This window comes from Nycticebus coucang, chromosome 3, assembly GCF_027406575.1.
Source record: "Nycticebus coucang isolate mNycCou1 chromosome 3, mNycCou1.pri, whole genome shotgun sequence".
In the NCBI taxonomy this organism is placed as follows: domain Eukaryota; kingdom Metazoa; phylum Chordata; class Mammalia; order Primates; family Lorisidae; genus Nycticebus; species Nycticebus coucang.
In genome coordinates, this window is record NC_069782.1 from 80965836 (window position 1) to 80985821 (window position 19986).

The 19986-nt window shown below is 50.1% G+C and overlaps 1 protein-coding gene across 3 annotated transcripts in view; it reads left to right on the forward strand.

Annotated features, from left to right (window-relative positions):
* The window catches only part of GRID1 (glutamate ionotropic receptor delta type subunit 1), a 752005-nt gene that overhangs the window by 236343 nt on the left and 495676 nt on the right, over nt 1-19986 (forward strand). For all 3 annotated transcript variants that reach the window (XM_053586010.1, XM_053586009.1, XM_053586011.1), the window contains one exon: nt 1620-1825. In XM_053586010.1, the coding sequence (XP_053441985.1) occupies nt 1620-1825 (206 nt within the window). The remainder of the gene's footprint in view (nt 1-1619; nt 1826-19986) is intronic.

Below are 19986 nucleotides of genomic sequence, written 5' to 3' on the forward strand. Positions count from 1 at the left end.
CTGAGCTCAGCCCCCTGTGCTCCAGCTGTGACTACCATGGTCTCTGCTGTCCTCCCTTGCACTGTGTTTGGTTCTCACGAGGGCTCTGATGACACAGTTGAGTTGAATTAGATTCGCTGGTGAGCCTGTCTTCCCACCAGCTGGGCAGCCTGGACACCCCTGTAGCTGCTCTCACGGCACCTGCCTTGGGTGTAGCTCACGGAGTTTGTGGAATGGACATAAAGGTAAAGTTTTGGAAAGGAACTGGTTGGGAATAAAATCTGGTGGAATCAACACTGTGTGCTTTGATTTTGATGCTCTGTGACTAGATGGGTTTCAAGCCTACATGTGTTGGTGGTCCCTGGCCCCAGGCCCAAGCTGCTCTGCACAGCTGAGGCTCTTAACCCTCAAGGGTGACATGAGGCCACTGACCATCCTGACAGGAGATAGCCCGGCCTTGGTGGCTTGGCCTTGGGAACTGCCTGTGCCAATTCTCTGACTGTGAGTATGTGCCTTGGGCACCCACAGCTTGTGGAATCTGGGCAGACCTAGACTCAGGTGTGGGTCTTGCTTTTGGGAGGTAGAATGCAAGGATGAGTCAGATGAAGGAAATATCTGAGCTTTGAAAAAGTGACTTATGGGTGAGACTTCAGGCTGCGAATGCCCTAACTTAGACAAGAAAGCAAAGTTCAGGGGACAACAGGCTTCAGACACCGATGGACACAGAAGTTAAAATGACGTCACTGGGACTGTGTTGTGTCTTGCTCTCAGACCTGCTTGCCTCTGCTGCTTCCACTTGTGGGCATGTCTCCCTTTGGGGAAGCCAGATGGCTTTTACAGGATTGCTGCTAAGAGAACATTTGCCCCCTGCCCCCACCCTTATAAGGATAGTCTGTACTACTATGCAGTGCAGTTGGGCTCCGGCTTCCATCCCTGGTGGTTTGTTCTGGCAGGCCTCTCTTCCAGGTGTGCCACCAGAATGGAGTCTCAGTGGACTACTTTGGGCCCTCTGCTCATCTCTGAACCAATCAGGATGTGAGTTTCTGATTGGAATGGAAGTGAGAGTCATCCCAGCTGGGAAGAGGTGGGAGGAATGTTTCATCAAGGAAATCAGGTCCCCAAAGCAAGACAGGGTTCCAAGCCTAAGAGCAGGGTTGCTGTGGTGCAGGCTGTGCATTCAGAGACCTGGTACAGGCATTTCCTTCTTATAAGATGGTCAGTGGCCTCATATCACCCTTGGGGGTTGAAAACCTCAGCTGTGTGGAAAAGCTTGGGTCTGGGGCCAAGGACCACCAGCACACCAGGCACCACCTAGGCTTGAGAACAGAGCTGCTGAGATTGGGCCATACTGGGAGAGAGGGGAGCTCATTGTGAATGGCGGATTCTGGCCTCCGGACTTGATGGATGGCAGAAGGGGCTCCCTGTGGTGGGAGACAGTCACTTTGGGGTTGGACGCTGGTGAGGGCTGTTGGGTCTAAATCTATGTCCTGCACCCTCTGTTCAGGGGACTGCTGAGACAGACTTGAACCCTCGTTTTTGGCGGGGGCCTGCGCGGGTGGGGAGCTTTGCAGTTAGGCACCTTCCACGGTGCCCCGCCCACTTACAGATGGTTCTCCTCCTCCTCTTCTCCCGCTGCTCAGATATCCGTGGGCTTCAAAGCTTTCTGGACCAGGCCTCTCGGCTGGGCCTCGACGTCTCTTTACAAAAGGTGGACAAGAACATCAGCCATGTGTTCACCAGCCTGTTCACCACCATGAAGACGGAGGAGCTGAACCGCTACCGGGACACGCTGCGCCGTGCCATCCTGCTGCTCAGCCCGCAGGGCGCCCACTCCTTCATCAATGAGGTATGTCTCCTGGCACCCAGGGTGCCACAGGGGATGGCTCTCAGGTGGGCTACAGGGCGCAGTCCTCTTGTGTACAGCTGAAACGGATGCGGGGCCTGTGGATGCTCGGCCCACAGCACACGGCCACACAGGGGTAGATGCTGAATGTGACTCGGTTCCAGATTAGTTCCTCGCAGATGACCCAAGGCCTGCCCAGGCTTTGAGAGGCTGTGGGGTGGCTGGAGGGAAACCTGCTTACAAGTCACTGCCAGAGATTTCTGGGGCAAAATTCAGACTGTTTTTTCCTGTCTGTTTAATTTCCCCCTCTTTGTTGAGAGGCAAAAGCTCTAGGGACAAAAAACATTTCCAGCTGTCTGCAGAGGTGGACAGGTCTGCCTTGGGATTTGTTAGTGCCTGGAGGAGTATCTATTACATATCATCAAAGAATACATTATGCATGCTTATGGGACTAATCAGTGTGTGTTTCTTTTGAAAACACCTCTATTAGGGGTTAGGACCTTCTAATGAAGAGAGGGCCCACTAGTTCAACAAAGAATCCATTAATTTGAGAACATACAAACTAGAAATACTCTACAAGCTGGCTGATTGGTGCCAGAGTTCTAACGGCAGAGAGGTGATGAGCTGGGCTTGGCAGGCCTCTCTCTATCCTGGGTTGGCCTTGTGGTGGGATGTTGTGTTGGGAGGATAATGTTTCTGGGAGCAGGGATGGACTGAATGGGTTACAGTGTGGCCAAGGGCTTCCTGCAGATCCTCCGAACAACCCCATCCACCTTGGTGGCCTCTTTGATTGAAAGTAAAATGAAGTGAAAGGCAGCATTATACTAATTCCATTTGATGTACTTTGCTTGCTTATTCTGCTTTCCCCTCTAATTAATTATTACTCAAAATGCTACCTCATGCATCAGGAGCCAGCACGAAGCCCACTGCTGGAGAACTTAAAATTCAGAATGCTTAATTTGGTGCAATTGGCTGGCAGCCCTGGTGTTCTTGGCTAGTCAGGTCCTGGATCACGCTGGTGGTCACAGGCTAAGATGTCCTGTTGGCCCTAGGCATTTTCACCAGAATGCATTTCCCTGTATGAAGTGATTCAGTCCAGTAATGGGCAGCCTGGGATTAGCAGCACTAATGTATCCAGCCTTTCTCAGAATGCACGCAGCTGTGCATTTGCAAAAGCCTGCTCATGGGATGGCTTTTCTTGCTCTATGCTCCTGGCTGGAGTCTGCCCTGGAGATGGTGCCTGCTTACGTATCACCAGCCTCCTTCCTTCTCTCCTCTTTCTTCCTTTCTTCCTTGCTCTGCTCTGAAGCTTGGGAGTAGAAAAGGTATTGGCTTTGGAGTTAAACAGATTTGGGATCAAGTCCCAGCTCCTCCCCACCCCACTGACTGTTTGTGTGACCTTGGGCAATTTGCCTCACCATCTTAGCCTCGGTTTCTTCATCTGTACAATAGGGATGTAGGAGATGGCAGCTAGGACAAAGCATTTGGTGCATAGCTTCTCAAGAAGAATTAGTTTTCCTTCGCTGCACATATATATTCATGTATTTCCCTTCCAGAGGATTTAACACACAACTAAGACTGGCCCAAAGGTATTATTTCCTGGTGGTAAATTATGCAAACTCCTGCAGTGCTGAATACGCCTGGCTGGGCTCCGGCTGGTTGCCTTTCCAGTCCCCCAGGCTGCATTTGCAAAGCCTTTCCATTGCTGGGTGCTTTGGGGCTGGGGATGACTCCAGAGTGGCTGCTCTTAAAGTCTACTAACAAGCCCCTGGGGGTGGTGGTGGGACCCTGAGGGAAAAGACTTTGAGCCAACTGCCTCCGCTGTTGTCCTCAGCTCCGATGAAAGTCTTGGTCTCTGGGTCCTATGTGCAGGTGGGGAGGAAGCCATGGTTTCCTGGGAGCCCACTGTGGGCCTATCTCTTTGTGTGCATTCTCTAAGCCTCACACTTTGTAGACAAGGACGCCAAAAACCTGAAGAAGTTAGATGACTTGCTTAAGGTCACACAAATAGCCTGTATGGGACTGAAAAATATTGAAGTCCAGATCTGACCACTCCAGAGCCCCTCTCTTGCAGGGGACACAGCATCAAGTGTTGCACTTAACTGGAGTGAGGACCATGTGGCTATGCTGGCTTTCTGGGGGACGCTAGGCTGCCACTGCCTTCGGTTAGTCTGGCAGAGGCTTTCAGGGTCCTTATGCACAAAGAATTTTAATGTTTGTCCTAAGCACGGGAGGGATGGGATCTGGACTCTGGAGGTGATGATGCCCTGTCTGAGCGGACAGCCCAGCAGGTCCCTAGGAGACACCTGGAATGCCATCTCTGTGCAAAGGCTGTGTCACTGCCTGGAGGCATTGCTTGGGCTTCATGAATAGGCTGGACCATCTATTTCTTTGCTGTGACAAAGATGGGTGATGTTTAAAAGGATGACCCACTGCCAGAACATGTCCTGAATTTTATGAAACGCCAAACACTTTTATGGGGAAGTAAAAAGCTTCTCAGCTCCCACTGCCACTGCTAAGCTCTACAGGGGATGGGTGCAGTACACAGGTGTGGGTTGTGTGGCTTCCCAAGTGTACCTTCTTTCCTGCTGTACTTGAAGGCCTGGCCACATGGGAGCGAGTGAAAAAGACAAATCTCCTTGAATCTTTTGCCTTTTGCTAAGTGGCATCAGTTCCCTGCAGATGGCTCTGGCCTGGATGGCATGTGGCACCCTCTTACATCCCACTTCATGAGAGACTGTGCAGGCCGGGGGCTGCAGGTGCGGGGGGCCTGGCCTTGGCAGTGGGTGGGTATAGGGATTGCAGCAGCTGAGGCTCTGGGGCCTGCCCTGGGGTCCTGTGGGCTGGTTTGACCCTTCACTGACCATCACTCTGTCTTGATTCCATGCATCCTCCTCTGAGGCTTTTCCAGTACAATCTTAGTAGCCCATCATATCAGGGCATTATCTTACAAAGGTATTTGAGAGGCCATCCTTGGGGAGTGTGGGTCTGGAGGTGACAGCACTCAGGTCTCTTGGTCCCAGGCGTGGACCTACCGTGGAGCTGCCTGTGGGGTTTGCTGAAGGTGCATGCCCTACTCCAGTGGGGCTCATTTCTCTCTGGACTTGGCCTCAGAACCATGGGAGGGTGGGTGGTCCTTTGCAGCTATGCCCTCAGCTGGGCCTTGGCTTTTCTCTGGACCACTGGCTGCCAAGTGGAGCTTCAGTGGGCAGTGACGATCACCTGTGATGTTATCCTTACGTAAGCCAACTCACCAGTCTGGAGGTGGGGTCACCTCCATGCTGCAGGGCTATAGAATTCCTGAAGGGACCAAGGTGGTGGCTGCTGAGCGGGGCCGAGGGCAGAGGTCTTGCTCTGATAATCCTGCTGGTAGCTGCTGGGGCCTTCTCCCTCTTGCTCTTGGTTCCTCCAGCCCTTTCTCAGCACTTAATGAGTCTGTGCCAAGTTCTGTGCTCTTGCAGGGCTCCCAGCTTGTTGGGGAGGGCAAAGGTGTGGGCTGGGTCTTGGGGGAGCATCCAGGATGAGAAATGCCTCCTGGCCTGGGGGGAGTCTGAAGGCCCAGCTTTGTGGCTAGGTGACACCAGGGCTGGTCTACAGGAATGCATCTGCACTAACCCTGTGGACAAGGAGAGGCTGGGAGACCCAGTGTATTCAGGGACGTGTGAACCATGTGGTTGCAGCTGTGGGTGCACAGGGTAGGGAGTGGCTGGAGCTGACCCTGGGAGGTCAGCAGGAAGGGCTCCCTTTTCTGGGGTAGGGAACCCAAACTTTAGGACTGGCTTATTTTTGGGTCCTTTTTAGGGGTTTAAGTTTACATGTTTGTCTATTCTCATTCTTCTCCAGGTTAGGTTTGATGGGGAAAACTCCAGTTCACAGTCAATTTTGGTCCTGGGCTTCAGCTCAAATTCCTGGAGGGGATTCCATCCATCCATCCATCTTCCACCTACCTAACAAGTGCCAATTGGGAGCCTCCTGCGGATCAGGAACCATGTCAAGTACTGGGTGGATCACCAAGTACATGGGGCAGTGCCTCCTCCCCGTCAAAGGCTGTGGTTACACACCACAGCCACAGCTCTGCTGAGCATTCCCAGGGGTTGGCAGAGAGGCTGTGCCCCCGGGCTCTCGTCTACTGGGGACTCTTGTGGGCTGTGTGGGCATTTAGGGGATGCCTCTCATTCACTGTTCCTGCCCTTTCCCTCTTACCTTTTGTTTCCTCAGTATGCCTCTCTCTCCCAGTCTTTTGTTTTACTAGAAAGAGTAGAAAAATTGAACGGTCTGAAGCCATTTGTGTATTACGGAGGAGAGTTGCTGCTCCTTTTTCCTAGAGACAGGTGCAGCCTGCTCAGCCCCGGCAGCCTGGGCACCGTCCATTTCTGTGCATCCTACAGACATTGGACAGTCTGTGCCCCCCACTAGGATGTGATCTCCTCAGGGCCAGGGACTGTGTGGCAGTCGCCATTTTATCTTCCAAGAGCAGCATGAGGCCTGGTCAAAAGCAGCTGTTAAGGGAAGAAATGAATGGATATTTTATACTTCATACCTCCAATAGAAAGGGCCTAAAGCTAGCTTTTTTTTGTGCATGTGCCTCACTTGTCTTTTTGGCTGGTCTGACGGACAGGCTGTCAGTAAAGATTTTTGGTCTTTAAAGTTTGGCTATTAGGAAGGCTTAAGTTTGCCTAAGAACCATGTCTTAGATTTGGACGGGTCAGTAAATGGGATCTCAGCTAATCCTGCAGGTGGGACAATCCTGAGCTCAGTTATGGCATGTGGTGGGGGTGCACAGGGTACAGAGAGAGGAGTGTGCTGGGAGAGAGGTGGTGGTAAGCAGGGCAGGCAGGTGTGGGAGACTGGGCATGTGTATCACGCACACACACAGAGATGTGTGCTGATCCAAGGGTTCAACCAAACAGCCACACCCAGCGGTACAACCAGATCCTTAGACTAGCCCAGCCCGGCAGCTCAGACACGCACAAACTCATATGCCTTTGTAGACCTGCGAACACTCATCTACTGGGATGATGGCATCTCTGGTGATAGAGTGGTCTGGAGAAAGCATTATATCTCTGGGAAAGAAATGGCAATTACCCAGTGACAGTTGTAGCAGGTGGCAGTGATCTCTCTACATAGATAAAGACCAGCAATCTCTTTCTGGAGAGAGGAGAATGGGAGAAAAAACAGCAAGAACAGCTGGTTGGTAGGGAAGCTTCTCATTGCTCTGGGAGTGGATGTCGCCTTTCACTAGAGTATGTGGGAACGATGGGACAGAGGAATAAGGGGTCTCTGCAGCTGCTGTCCATGCCTAGATTGGCTTCCCAGGTGTGGACCGTGGCCAGTGGCCAATTTTTAATCTCTTGTAGAAGCACAGCCCGAGTTAACTCCAGGCTTCAGATCAATTGCTGCTCAGTTTGCTAAAGTGAGTGAACCTCTCACAGTTTGAATATAAAGACTGTGCTTTTTAATACATTTGTAGCAAAGGTAAATTAAGTACTGCAATGTTCTGTTGTCCCACATGATATATGCAAATATTTCTTACTCCAACACGATGAATCGGTAGCAGATGACTTTATCACTCAGAGCTAGGATAATTCTGTGCCATTTAAGTATCATTTATCAGAATATTTTAAATTACTAATTACTAATAGAAGATTAATTTTTAAATATGGCCCTGCATTTGCATTTAATTATATCCTACTGTTTACGGATTTTAAAGCCTTAGCACTTTAGCAAAAGTGCTTCCAGTCTGAGAAATTTGTATTTTCTTTTAAAAATTCTTAGAAATGAGATCACAAGGAAGAGATATTGTCTAGAATTTGTTCTGGTGGGTTTAGAGCTCAGCAGCTGCAAGGGGGGGCCAGAACTCAGGGTCTGTCTGAGATGGGGAAGGGAACAAAGAACTGTCCTGTTGGGCTGACGTCCAAGACTCCACATAGCTTTTGTCCCTTTCCTCCTCTGTCCCCACCTTCCTGCTCATTCTTCCAAGCCCCTTGAAGGCTGGGGAAGCTGCTATGAGCTCCCTTCCTGAGCACTAGCCAGCGCTGGTCTTTCAGGCTTCTGGTGTCACAGCCCACCCTCTGTGACAGCCCCATCACCTCCCACAGGGCCGGCTGCATCCTGAATGCACCTCCCCGACACCTCATCCTGGAACCTGCCCTGCCCCCACCCTTGTGTGACTGACTGTTTCATCTTCCCCAGGTGACCCAGCAGTGTCTTTGTTAATCACCTTTTCAGTGCTTGTGCATGGTGCTTGGCAATGGACAGATGATGGGTGGGGTCCCAGGAGCACTGACTGCTGCCCCCAGGCAAACATCGTCTAGAACCCCTGTTTCCCAGTGGGCAGACAAAACACATCCTTAATGCTCCAGCCAAGCAGAGCCACCAGAAACATTGTTTTGAAAGAATTTAATGTCTGATTTTTGATATTTCAAAGGAACATCCAAGCAATCATCAAGGGAAAACGCTTGAATGCTGCTGGGCTTTCTGCTGTTTATTTTCTGGTTGAGTGTTGTTCTATTCCAAGTTACGTCCTGAATCATGCTATCCTGTTCCTGGTGCTCAGGGCTGCTAAAGGCTTTACTAGGGCTGCTGGGAGGCCTGTCTGCTTCTTCTTGGGGTCACAGAGGGGGCTGTGAGCTTGGAGTGTGGGCCTGGAGACATCTCGTGTTCTTTCCTTCCTTCTCGGGTCATTAAGTAGCTGAGCAAAGTGTCAGCTCCTCCCTGCAGAGTCTCAGTAGCTTATTAGCAGATGGCCCCCTTGGCTGGGGAGGCAGCAGGCATGAGAAATAGGTGCTTACAAATGGAGACAGCCTGCAGCAGCTGACAAGACTCAGTTACCCTTTCTGTTTTCCCAGATCCCCAAGGGCGTGTGTGCAGCCTGTGGTGGCTTCCCTGAGGTGGTGAGTCAGCCTGCGTGGTGCCTGAAGGGCTGCGTGGGGAGTCCTCTGAGATAGCTACAGGAAGGCAGGGGTGAGAAGAGTTATTCACATTGGTGTGAGTTAATCTCGGAGAAGCTGTCTGTGCCATGCAGCCCATGTCTTGTGCCATGCTCTGCCTATGGTGTCCATAGACAGAGCTCTGGCTTGGTGCTGGTCATCTGTGCCCAATCTGCCAGTGTCCCTGGAGAAGGGAATGCCTCTGCATTAGTCAACTGCTGTTGTGTAACAAGCCAGCCGCAAATCCAGTGTCATGAAACAATAAGCATCAGCCTTAAGGATGGCAGCCCTGGGTCAGACTCCATGGATCTCAGCTGGGCTGGCATATATCTGGCTGGCCAGCTGCAAGCTAGGGGTGACAGTGACCAGGCCATGGGTGATGGGTTGTCTGGCATGCTAGCCCAGGCTTCTTTACATGGCGGCAGAGTTCCAGGAGAGCAAGGCGAATGCTCAGTGCTGCTTGAGGCCCCAGGCCCAGACTTGGTGCACTGTGGCTTCCACTGTCATCTCCTGCCCACCAGAAAAAGCCACGAGGTCAGTCCCACAGGGGGAGCAAAGAGACTCCTCCTCTGGATGGGTGACCCCCCTTCAGGGGGAAGCTATACAGCCACCTGCGGTGGAACTGGATGCAGCAGAGGTGGGGAGGTGGGACCATTCTGTAACCCCTCTCCCATCACCCCAGGGTGCAGGTGATTGGGAGTATGTGTCTCCCAACTCTTACTTTGCTTTAATGTTGTTCAACTTTGGGGTAAGGGTAGTGAGGAGCGGGATGTGGGATAGAGGGAGGGATGGAAGTTTGCCTTATTCACACCCATGAACTCAGCTAATCTCAACAGTGCTGGAGGGAAGGGCTGGGCCAGAAGGTAGGGTCTGTGGGGATTTTGAAATTTGCTCCACTTCCCACAGATGATGAGTCACTAGCTGGGCTATGGACTCAGAGCCCCACGATTCAAAGCCCAGTTCTTTTTGGTCTGTATGGTGGAGAGGAGGCTTGTTTCCCTTGACAGGCAGAGAGAAAGCCCATTGTCACTCTAGGATGTGACAGGAAGCAGGTTTGGTGGAGGTTACCCTGGGAGAGCAGGTGGGAAAGGGGATTGGACTCTTCTGGGATCATCCGGGGGCCCCACGAGGAACACCCCAGACCTCTGTCTACCAACACACCTGCAGAGTGTACAGGCACAGGTGGGCTGCTTTTGCCTCTCTCTCAACAACCAGAAGAGCGGCTTCCATGGGGCCCCTGGGCGCCAGAGAGCATGATAGCATTTTACATACGCCTCTGTCTGCTGGGCAGGAAAGGGCAGCATTCCAGACAGATCTGGCCCCACTCCTGCCTCACTGCCTCCCCTTGCAGCTTTCTGGGCTTTGGGCATCCATCTGCACACCAGAGTTAGTAATACTCAACTCCTGGGGCTCTTCTATGAATTGAGCACAGGGCATGATGGGGTTCAGGGCTCCCTCTTTCCTCTCTTACAGTGCCTAACGTGGGCAACAGGCACCAATAAGGTGCCTATGATTGTGTAAGCGGGGATGGAAGAGGCTCAGAGGCATTGAGAAGAACAATATCTTCTGTGACCCTGAGCAAAGTCAATATTCCAGATTTTGGGATGTCATAATGGCTGAGACCAGGCATTGTGCAGGTGACCTGCAGCTCAGTCAGTTGGCTTAGGAAAGAGGTGGCAAGGCTGGTGGCTGTCACCTCATGTGTCTGCTCCTCATCTCCTGCTGCTCTCCGGCAGAGTGTGGTGTGGCATCTTCCTCTCCACAGTGTGTTACAGGCACATCTGCAGTGTCACCTGTGTGTGGTCTCAGGGAGAAGGCAAGGAGCAGGGGTTGTGATCCATAATTGGAGCCACAGAGCCTGGGGAGCAAAGAGTGGCTGCAGAAGGCAGCTTGTTGGGGTAAAGAGAAGTTTACCAGGGGAGGCACCCCAAAAAACACCGCGAGTCAGGAAGGGAAGCAGTTTCCTACCACAGGCAGGTGCAAGACTTGAACCACTTTGATTTAAATAAGAGACAGGCCAGCACATGCCAGGGCGTCCCCGTTCTCTCTTTTCTCCCTTGCCTACTCCACCTGTTCTCTTCTTCCCCGAGGAAAGCCGAGACTTGTAGCTGTTCAGTGGGAGACACAGTGATGCTTCTTCCAAGGCTGGGGATGCTGGTGGCACAGAGGAAAGGGCATCGTATTTGGTGTAAACAGACACATGGTCAAAGCCCCAGCTCTGCTATTGGTGTCATCTTTTAGAGACTGTCTGTGAGTGAGATATTAATATCTTCCCAGGGCTTTGCTGTGGGAATTCAATGAAATAAAACTTATTAGGGGACTCCGGTCCATGGATGGTGTTTAGCACCAACTTGAGTCAAGGTCAGAAGTGTCGACATCTCAGAGAAGGGTAGCTGTGGCCAGCCTGCTAGCAGGTGGCTGCCCACTCTGCATCTGGAAGCATAGCTCCCAGAGCCAAGTGAAGAAAATGAGGTCTGGGAGCACCTTGGAGTGGTGAGGGGAGTGCACTTGCAAAAGGAGACAAAGTGGTCATGACCCTCAGCCTGCCCAGGTGGGGTTGAGGATTAGATCAATACTTGGCACTCAGTGGAGTAGGAGTCGGGGGTCACAGGACACCTCCCATTAGGCTGTCATCCTAGCCACAGCTGCTAGTGGCTTTTTGGGATTGCTGGGCCAGTAGGAGGGACAGCTGCTGGTGCCTTCTGCTTGTAGAGTTACTTAACAAAGAAGGCATTTCTTAGTGGCCTGTTGGTGGCCAGCCCACCACTGAGGCAGAATGGGTCCTGTCCCTGGACTTCTTGTACTGGGTGCTTTGGGGGAGAAGACATGGTCTCTGCCCATGAAGACCTGCAAAGCTACCCTAGAGAGAGAAAACACACAGTCAAGAAGAGCTGTGCCCTGGGGGGACCCAGCTGCAGACAGCTCTGGGGCTAGCAGAGCAGGTGGGAAGGGGCTGCATATCTGCTGTTCTCTCTGCTCCGTGATGGCTAAGGGGGCCCATGAAATCTGGGTTGTGGAGAATTCTATAACTTAGGCTTTCTGAAGACAACCAAAGGGTCAGTGAAGAAGAGCTAACGCCACCTTTTGGAATGACAGTCAGGTCATAAATCCAAATGCTTGCAGCCTGCAGGCAGTGATATTAAGGCAGAGAGCAGGTGAGCTATGTGGACTTAGAGTATAGCAACTGTGGGAACCTGGGTTCCCATGAGAAAGCCTCGTGTGGTCACCACTTCTTGTGTCTCAAGAGGAGCCAGCAGTCTGGACTTTCTGTGAATCTCTTAATTTTTTAAATGTTTGTAACTAATGACAAAATTTTTGAACTCTTTGTTGGCTGGCTCTGCCTATGGCATGTCTGATAAGGCTCGTGCACTGCCAAGTGGCAATGTCTGATTTATTGCTTATATACCATCAACTTAAGCTTATTAAATATGAGACTAGTGTGAAATGAACCCTCTTCTCTTTTCCGGTTCTTTATCACTAAGAATTAGCAATCATCCTAGCACGGTGGTCCTTAGAGTCCCTGTTTCCTTCCTTGGATCTTCAAGCTACCAACCTTGTTTTCTGTGATTCCAACACTCCCCTCATTTTTGGTGATCAGTACAAGACATCACTGAGAGGCCTTAGGGTTCTCCTTTGTACAGTTGACCCTTAAACCATGTGGGTTTAGGGGCACTGGCCCCTGTGCAATTGAAAATCCATGTATATTTAGTCAATTAACACATATTTTGTATGTTTATTTGTATTATAGACTGTATACTTACAGGAAAGTAAGCTAAAGAAAAGAACATGTTATGAAGAAAATCATAAGCAGGGAAAACATATTTACTATTCATTTAGCAGAAATGGGTCATGGTGAAGGTCATCGTCCTCATCGTCTACTAATTGAGTAGGCTGAGGAGGAAGTAGAGGAGGGGAGAAGGAGTTGATCTTGGTGTCTCAGGGGTAGCTGAGGCAGAAGGGAAGGCAGGGGAGGCAGGCATACTCGGGGTAACTTTTACTGGAAAAAATCCATGAAAAAAAGAAAAAGAAAAAATCCACGAGTAAGTGGACCCATGCAGTTCAAATCCACGTTGTTTAAGGGTCAACTGCATTTGCGGGAAGTTCTTGTTCTTATTATCCATCATTGCTCAAAGTCCACACTAAATGCTAACTAAGCTCTTTAATAATTACAGGCATCTTTGGTCTTTCCTGTGTCAAGGTCAATTCTTGAGATAGATGTTTTCACTGGTGTTGGTTTGCTCCCTCTAACATTACCCCACGGTGCTGCTGCTAGCTGATTATTATCCTGAGACTGGATAATAAACATGGGTCTTGTAGCTTTCTCCTTTGTGAGCACATGGCCTTGGGCCTGTTAGTTCCCTCTCCATTCTGGGGTGAGGAGGGTTTTGGCCTGCCTGGTCTTTAGCATGAGAGGTAGCTCACTACTTAAGTTCTAAGCAGCAAAGGGCTTGCCCATTAGCAGTCACGTGGACACCAGTGGGAAAGCCAGCCCTTTGCCACTGAGGGCTTTCTGTGGTCAACAGCTGGACGTTATTCCCACAGTTCCTGCTGTGGGCACAGCACCTCAGGGAGCCTGACCAGGGCAGGGCTCAGGCATCACTGCCTGGGGCTGTGGCCTCAGTTCTCATGTTTTTCTAAAATCATATCTCACTTGCAGGGAGGGACTAACCTCACCTCTTGATCCCCATGCAGAATAGGTACTCAGCAAGTCACCAAGTGCCCTACGTAGGCCTATAAGGAATTGTCCAGTTCCCTGGGTCATACACAGCAACTCTTCAGAGCCCTGCACTAAGATTCACACGCACTCCTGACCCGACTCTGTCCTGTTCCCTATTTTACTAGTAGGCCACTGCCTTCCTTTTCTGAGTTTCAGTTTGCCTGTCTTGAAATGGATGGGGTATTAATTGAGTAGCTAATATGGGCCAGACCCTGTTCTAAACCCTGAGGGTATAAAGGAACTGAGCCACCTGACAAGATCCTTATCTTCAAGAGGTGACATATTAGTGAAGGCGGGAGGTCAGATACTAAGCAAATACAGGAATAGACCCAAAGCAATTCAGGCTTTGGGTTTATTCACCCAAAGAAGGTTTATTAACCTCCACGAAGAAAAACAAGAGAGGGTAAGAAGAGAGTGGTGTAGGCTAGTGGTCAGGGACGATGATGCCAGTGAGAAGGTGTCTATGGAGACACTGGAAGAATGTGACAGGGCCTACCACGCAATGTCTGGCTGCAGAGATGTCAGCGCCTGGCATGGCATGTGCAAAGACCCCGAGGCTGGAATGAGCTCCCCATGTTGGAGGATGAGAGAGGAGAAGGGTGTGTCTGGTGCTAAGTGAGCAAGGCTGAGGGTGGTGGCATGAGAAGACGGGGAGGTGTCCCAGGTCAGAGCACTGGGGGCCTCTCTAGACATGGTAGGATTTTGTACTTGATTTCAATCTAATGGGAAGCCACTAAAGGTTTGTGAGCAGCATGATCAGAAAAGGGACCAGGCTGAAGGTGGTGTCTCTGCCACCTTCTCTGACTCTATGTGCAAGTAGCTCAGAGACATGGAAATTCTAAGAGAGTGGTAATAGATGGTTGTCAGTCCATAGGGAGATGTTCATGGAGCTGAGGGTGGCTACCCTGGGGAGGTGCTCCCTCTGCTCCCGGGGTTGCAGGGAGAGCACAGGGCTCAGATGGGTAGTCCCCTGCCTGGCAGCCTCCTCTGGGATCCCTGTGCTCAGGCTGCCTGCCTGGGCCCTCGGTGTGGGAAATCAGACTGACTCTTGTTTTGTGCCTTGCCGAGTGTGTTCGCAAGCACAGGTGAGCTCAGCCTGCCAGCAGCCACCATGGCAGCCCCTTGCGAGGAGCAAGCAATCAGCCTAAAGAGCTTTGAACATTATTAATGTGTGTGCAAATGGGCCTGCTTTGCTGCTCCGAGGACTCTCCTTCCTTCCGGCAGGGCTGAGAGGGCATGTGCCCTGCAGTGTGTCTTTTCTCTTTCCTCCAGCAGGGGATTCAGGGAAGCAGCATGAACAAGGACCAGCCCCAGCCAAGGTGCACCCTCCCTCAGTCACCGCCGAGAGAGTGGGGCAGGATTGCTGTGAACCCATGGGGTCTCCCAGCTATAGGGGTTCTGTTTGTTTGCATTTCTGCCGCCACGTGAACAAAGCAGCACTGCCAGCATGCGATTGCCTGTGCGCATGCATGCGTGGGGTGCAGGGTTTGGTCCCACTTGGGCCTCTGAACCTGTGTGGTATGCCCCACTTCCACCATAGAGGATTCATGGGTGTGATGGAGATGGTGATGTAGACTCCTGCCTTCATTGCTCTCACCTGTATCACGTCCATGCTCAGGTTCAGCATCACTAGAAGGTACTAGGCCATGACCCTCTGCTCCCTGGGTCTGGGCTGTGGCTTTCTCTTAGGCTAAGGTGGTCCCCTTCCCCTCCTGTGACCCACTGGATGCCAGTCCCCATCCACACCACTCATTGCAGGTCACCCAGGGCACTTGTAGTGCTGGGGTGGAGCAGTGGGCAGGTCTGGCTTTGAACAAGGCTGACATCTTTATAGGACTTGATTCCTAATTCAGGTAGTTGCCAGGTGCCTCGTCAGAGCCTCTCCAGTGATGCTTAGTTCTCTTAGTTCTGCTGCCATGAGTCTGTAGTCCCAGGTCCCTGGACTCTGGATGGCCCCTGCCCAGGCCAGGGGAGGGCACTAAGAGATATAGTAGGTGAGTTCCAGACAGTGCTCCCCTGTCTCCAGCCCTCCCTCACCCTTCTTCTGTGCCCAGCCTGGGGGCTCCTGTGCTCTGAGCCCTGGTTCAATTTTTGGACATGCAGGGAATGGTTTTGCTTCCATGGTGGGGTCAGGCAGAGGGTTCTGGGCCCTGGCTCAGCCTGGGGTGTCTGTCCTGTTAAGAACAGCAATGGTGGTCTAGGGACAGTGGGAAACCTCAGGGCAAATTAAACGATGAAAGAATTTTATCTGTATGATGGAGAATACTATTTGCACATTTAATTTAGTTGCCAATTTAAAAATATCCTGACCTTCGTTTTCTGTGAGGGGCAATGTCCTTTCACACCTGGCTAGTTTTGGCTTCCAAAGGGAGGTAGGGAAAGGGAGGATGTACAAGGTACCCAGGCACCCTGCTGGGCTCCAGAGCCCAAGAGGCTGAGCAGGGAGAATGTCAGCCTCAGGGCTGTGAATTTCTCTTCCAGCCATTGGGTGTCTCTTCCTACCAGGAGGGAGCCATGCCCAGAGTGGCCATCTGCCTCTGCTAACACGAAGCAGACATAGCCCTGGCTCATGAACAGTCCGGCTCCTCTGCCAGGGTCAGGCAGAGAAGGCTGGGCTCTGGCTCGGCATGGGGCATCTGCTGTCAGGTGGGTGATCAGTGGGGACAGCAGAAAGAACAAGGGTTTGGTACATAGTAAAGGCTCAGTACATGTCCCCAGTATTACTGTGCTGATAGTGACAATGCTGATGGTGGTGATGTTGGTGACGATGGTGGTGACTGTGATGAGGAGAATGATGGTGGTGATGTGATGATGCAGATTGTGCTTTCCATCAGAGCCACCCTGTGTTTGGCTTCACTTGGGTCTTGCCTGGAAATGCAAGTAACCCAGAGGTCTCAGCTCAATCATCTAAGGCCCAAAGAATAGTTTTACTTTATTTGTGGGTGGGTGTGTGGGAGTGAGGTAGCGGTGAGGACTCCTTGCTATGAGGTCAACAGGGGTCAGAAGGTCCCAAACTTTGTGGCTGTAGGGTCTGAATGAATTTTTCAGGGAGATGTTTGAGCCGGGAACACAGTACATTGGGCAAGGGGCAGAATAGTCTTTTGTGCTCACAGTGGGGCCAGGGCTAGGTGGGAAGCTGAAATTTGATGCTGGAAGAAGGATCTGAGAGCTGTGTGTTTACTGCAGAGTCTCTGATGTTGGACCTTTGTTCTGGGTGTCTATTGCTGTGTGATAAACCATGTCAAAACTTAGCGACTTGAAACGACAATCATTTTATTATCTCGCATAATTTTCTTTAAGTGTGAAACTTGTTAATTGTTCAGAATTGTTTGGGTCAGAATCTGTGATGTGGTTCTAATCAAACCAGGAAGGGCTGGAGAAGCCAGAGGCTGGCTGGGTAATCTTCCTCTTCCTTTGGTTTCTCTGAATATACCAGTTTGGGTTTCCTCACAGCATGGTGGCTTAATGGTGACAGGACTTCTTATAGGTTGTAATGAGGCCCAGAGATTCAGGTAAGGGCTTCAGTAAGTCAGGAGGTAGCTTGGGTCTGTGCATTCCAGACTTCTGGCAGGATCAAGGGTGGGAAGAGTGCTATGTTTGGGGCACTGTGTTTGGTACTTATCTTTTGTGTCATAATCCTGCTATTTGAGAATGGCTTGAAAGTAACTGATGAGAAATGATGTTTTTGTTAAGATGCAGAATGAATTTGCAATCTTTAGGGACAGGACCAAAACAGGGATTGTGAGGTGGCTGGAGGAAAGGATGTGGTAGAGGGATGGGGCACAGGGCAGGCATTCTTGGTCCACAGCGCTCAGCATCCCCTCCCTGACTCACAGTGCTATCTCCAGCTTAGCTTCTGAAGGCCCCTTCCTTCTTGTGGTTCTGGTGGGGAAATGAAGGTCATGAAGAGATTTGTGACTGAGGGACCTACCTTGGGACCTGGGCAGATCCTTCCAGAAACTGTCAGGGCCAGGTGTGGTGGTCTGCACTAGGAGATGTGAGAGACAGTCCATGCCAGGGCCAGGTGTGTCGGGAGCTCAGCCCCAAGCCAGGGAGGGGGCGTGCTACCTGGAAGCCAGCAGCAGCCAGCAAACCAGATGTTCTACTTGGCATAGCTTTCTGTATGACAAAGGCACTTCTCATCAAAAATTAGTAATTCTAAAGCTGGTAGTCACAGAGTTAGAGAATCGTTACATTGGAGGTGATATTTAATATTTATGTCCAAACTGGCAATACCTTGACATTAATTATCCTGTTATAATTAAATCTAGTAATCCATTACATTGCCATATAATGGATGTGGTTATATAGGACTCTAGTGAGGATAATGGAGTTCTGAGAAGCAGAACTTTCAATTTAAAACCCAGCAACAAAAGCCCTGGATTGTTGGTCATGATTTTTCATGCCACCTTTTTTTCTCAAGTCATTTACTCATCATTAAATAAACATTTGTTGAAGATCGGCACTAGAGAGATATAGGTAAAGGCACTTGTCTGTCCTCAGAGAAAGTAAGCCATCGGTGACAATACAGGATGGATGTCAGTGCTGGCATTATGGGGCATCTCTGAACCCAACACGTCCATCCTGGGACAATGGAGGGCTTTTTGTAGGAAGCAATACCTGTGCTGGGTCTTGAAGGACAGGCAAGAGCCAGCCAGGAGAAACTGGGGGCCAGCAGGATGGCAGCATGGATGTTCAGAGCATGGACGCTAGAGGAAGAGCTTTGAAAGAAAGAGCAATAGATATTTTAATATGGTAACATTCAGAGAGGCATGGAGAGAAAGAGTGGAGGATGGGCTGGGAAGAGACCCCATATGCCTGCTACAGGCTGGCATCCATTTCTAGGACACTGGAGCCATCACAGCACGGTGTGCCTGTCACATCTGTGTTTGCTAAAGTGCTGGGTGGCCTCAGGAAACATTATGGATTGGATGGGGCACCTGGGGCCAGGGAAGAAGGGTGGCATCTATATTTGGATAAGCATTGACAGAATATAGAGCCAAGAAAAGAGTAACTTGGGAGGAGGAAACATTTTTGAGGACTATTTTAGAAGTCTGTTCTATAGACCTTAGAGTGAGCCTCCAATTTATTTTGAATAAAATTTAAATTTTAGAATTATTTTAGATTTACAGCAAAACTGTGAAGATAGTATAGAGTTTGCATATACTCTGTACCCAGTTTTCTCTATTATAAGCTTTTTATATTAGTGTAGTACACTTGTCACAATTAATAAACCAGTGTTGACATAACGTTAACTAAAGTCCATTTATTATTTCTTTTTACATTTTACTCAATGTTCTTTTGTTTCATTTTTTTGTTATTCTATCCAGGGTACCACATCGCAGTAGTCATCCTGTCTCCTTTGCTACCAATTGGATGTGCTTATTTCTTAGACTTTTTCTTGGCTTTTGATGACATTGACAGTTCTGAAGAGTGTTGTTCAGGTGTTTTGTAGAATTTATCTAATGTGTTCCTCATGATTAGACTGGGGTTATGGGTTTTGCGAAGGAGACCATAGAGGTAAAGTGCCATTCTCATCACATCACATCAAGGGTACCCCTATCAGCGTGAGTTATCATTGTTGATGTTGACCTTGACAGCCTGGCTGACATAGTGTTTGTCAGGTTTCTCTACCGTAAAGCTGCTCTTTGTTTCCTGCTTTCCATACTTTATTCTTTGGAAAGATCTTACTATGTGAGATCACTTAGAGAGTGATCAACTAGGGGTGGCGCCTGTGGCTCAGTGAGTAGGGCGCCAGCCCCATATACCAAGGGTGTCGGGTTCAAACCCAGCCTCTGCCGAACTACAACCAAAAAATAGTCAGGCATTGTGGCGGGCGCCTGTAGTCCCAGCTGCTTGGGAGGCTGAGGCAGGAGAATCGCGGAAGCCCAGGAGCTGGAGGTTGCTGTGAGTCCTGTGACATCACGGCACTCTACCAGGGGCGGTAAAGTGAGACTCTGTCTCTACAAAAAAAAAAAAAAAAGAAAAAAGAGAGTGATCAACTAAAGAGCAGGGAATTATGTTCCACCTCCTTGAGGGTGGAATATCTACATTCATTGTTTATTATTCTTTAGTATGGGAGATTCTAATTCACTTTTTTTTCCTAATTCACTTTTTGAAGTACAAATTATTTGTAGTCTGTGAGCTTGATGGTGGTGGCAGTGATAGTAGGGGGGTGGTGATATCAGTGGTGGTGGTGTTGGTGGCAATGATGGTGACAGTGGTGATGATATTGATGACAGTATGTGATGATGATGATGGTGGTGGTGATTGTGGTGATGGTGATGCCCATGGTGGTGGTGGTGACTGTGGTGATGATAATGGAAGTAGTGGTGGTGACCAAAGTGTTGGTATTGGAGATGGTGGTGATGGTGATGATAATGGCGGCGGTGGTGGTGATTACTATATTGGTGTTGGGGATGACAGTAATGGTGGTGATGGTGATTGTGGTTATGATGGTAGTGGTGGAGGACAGCTTGACAGGAGAGGACTCAAAAATTCTTTGCGAATGATTCTTT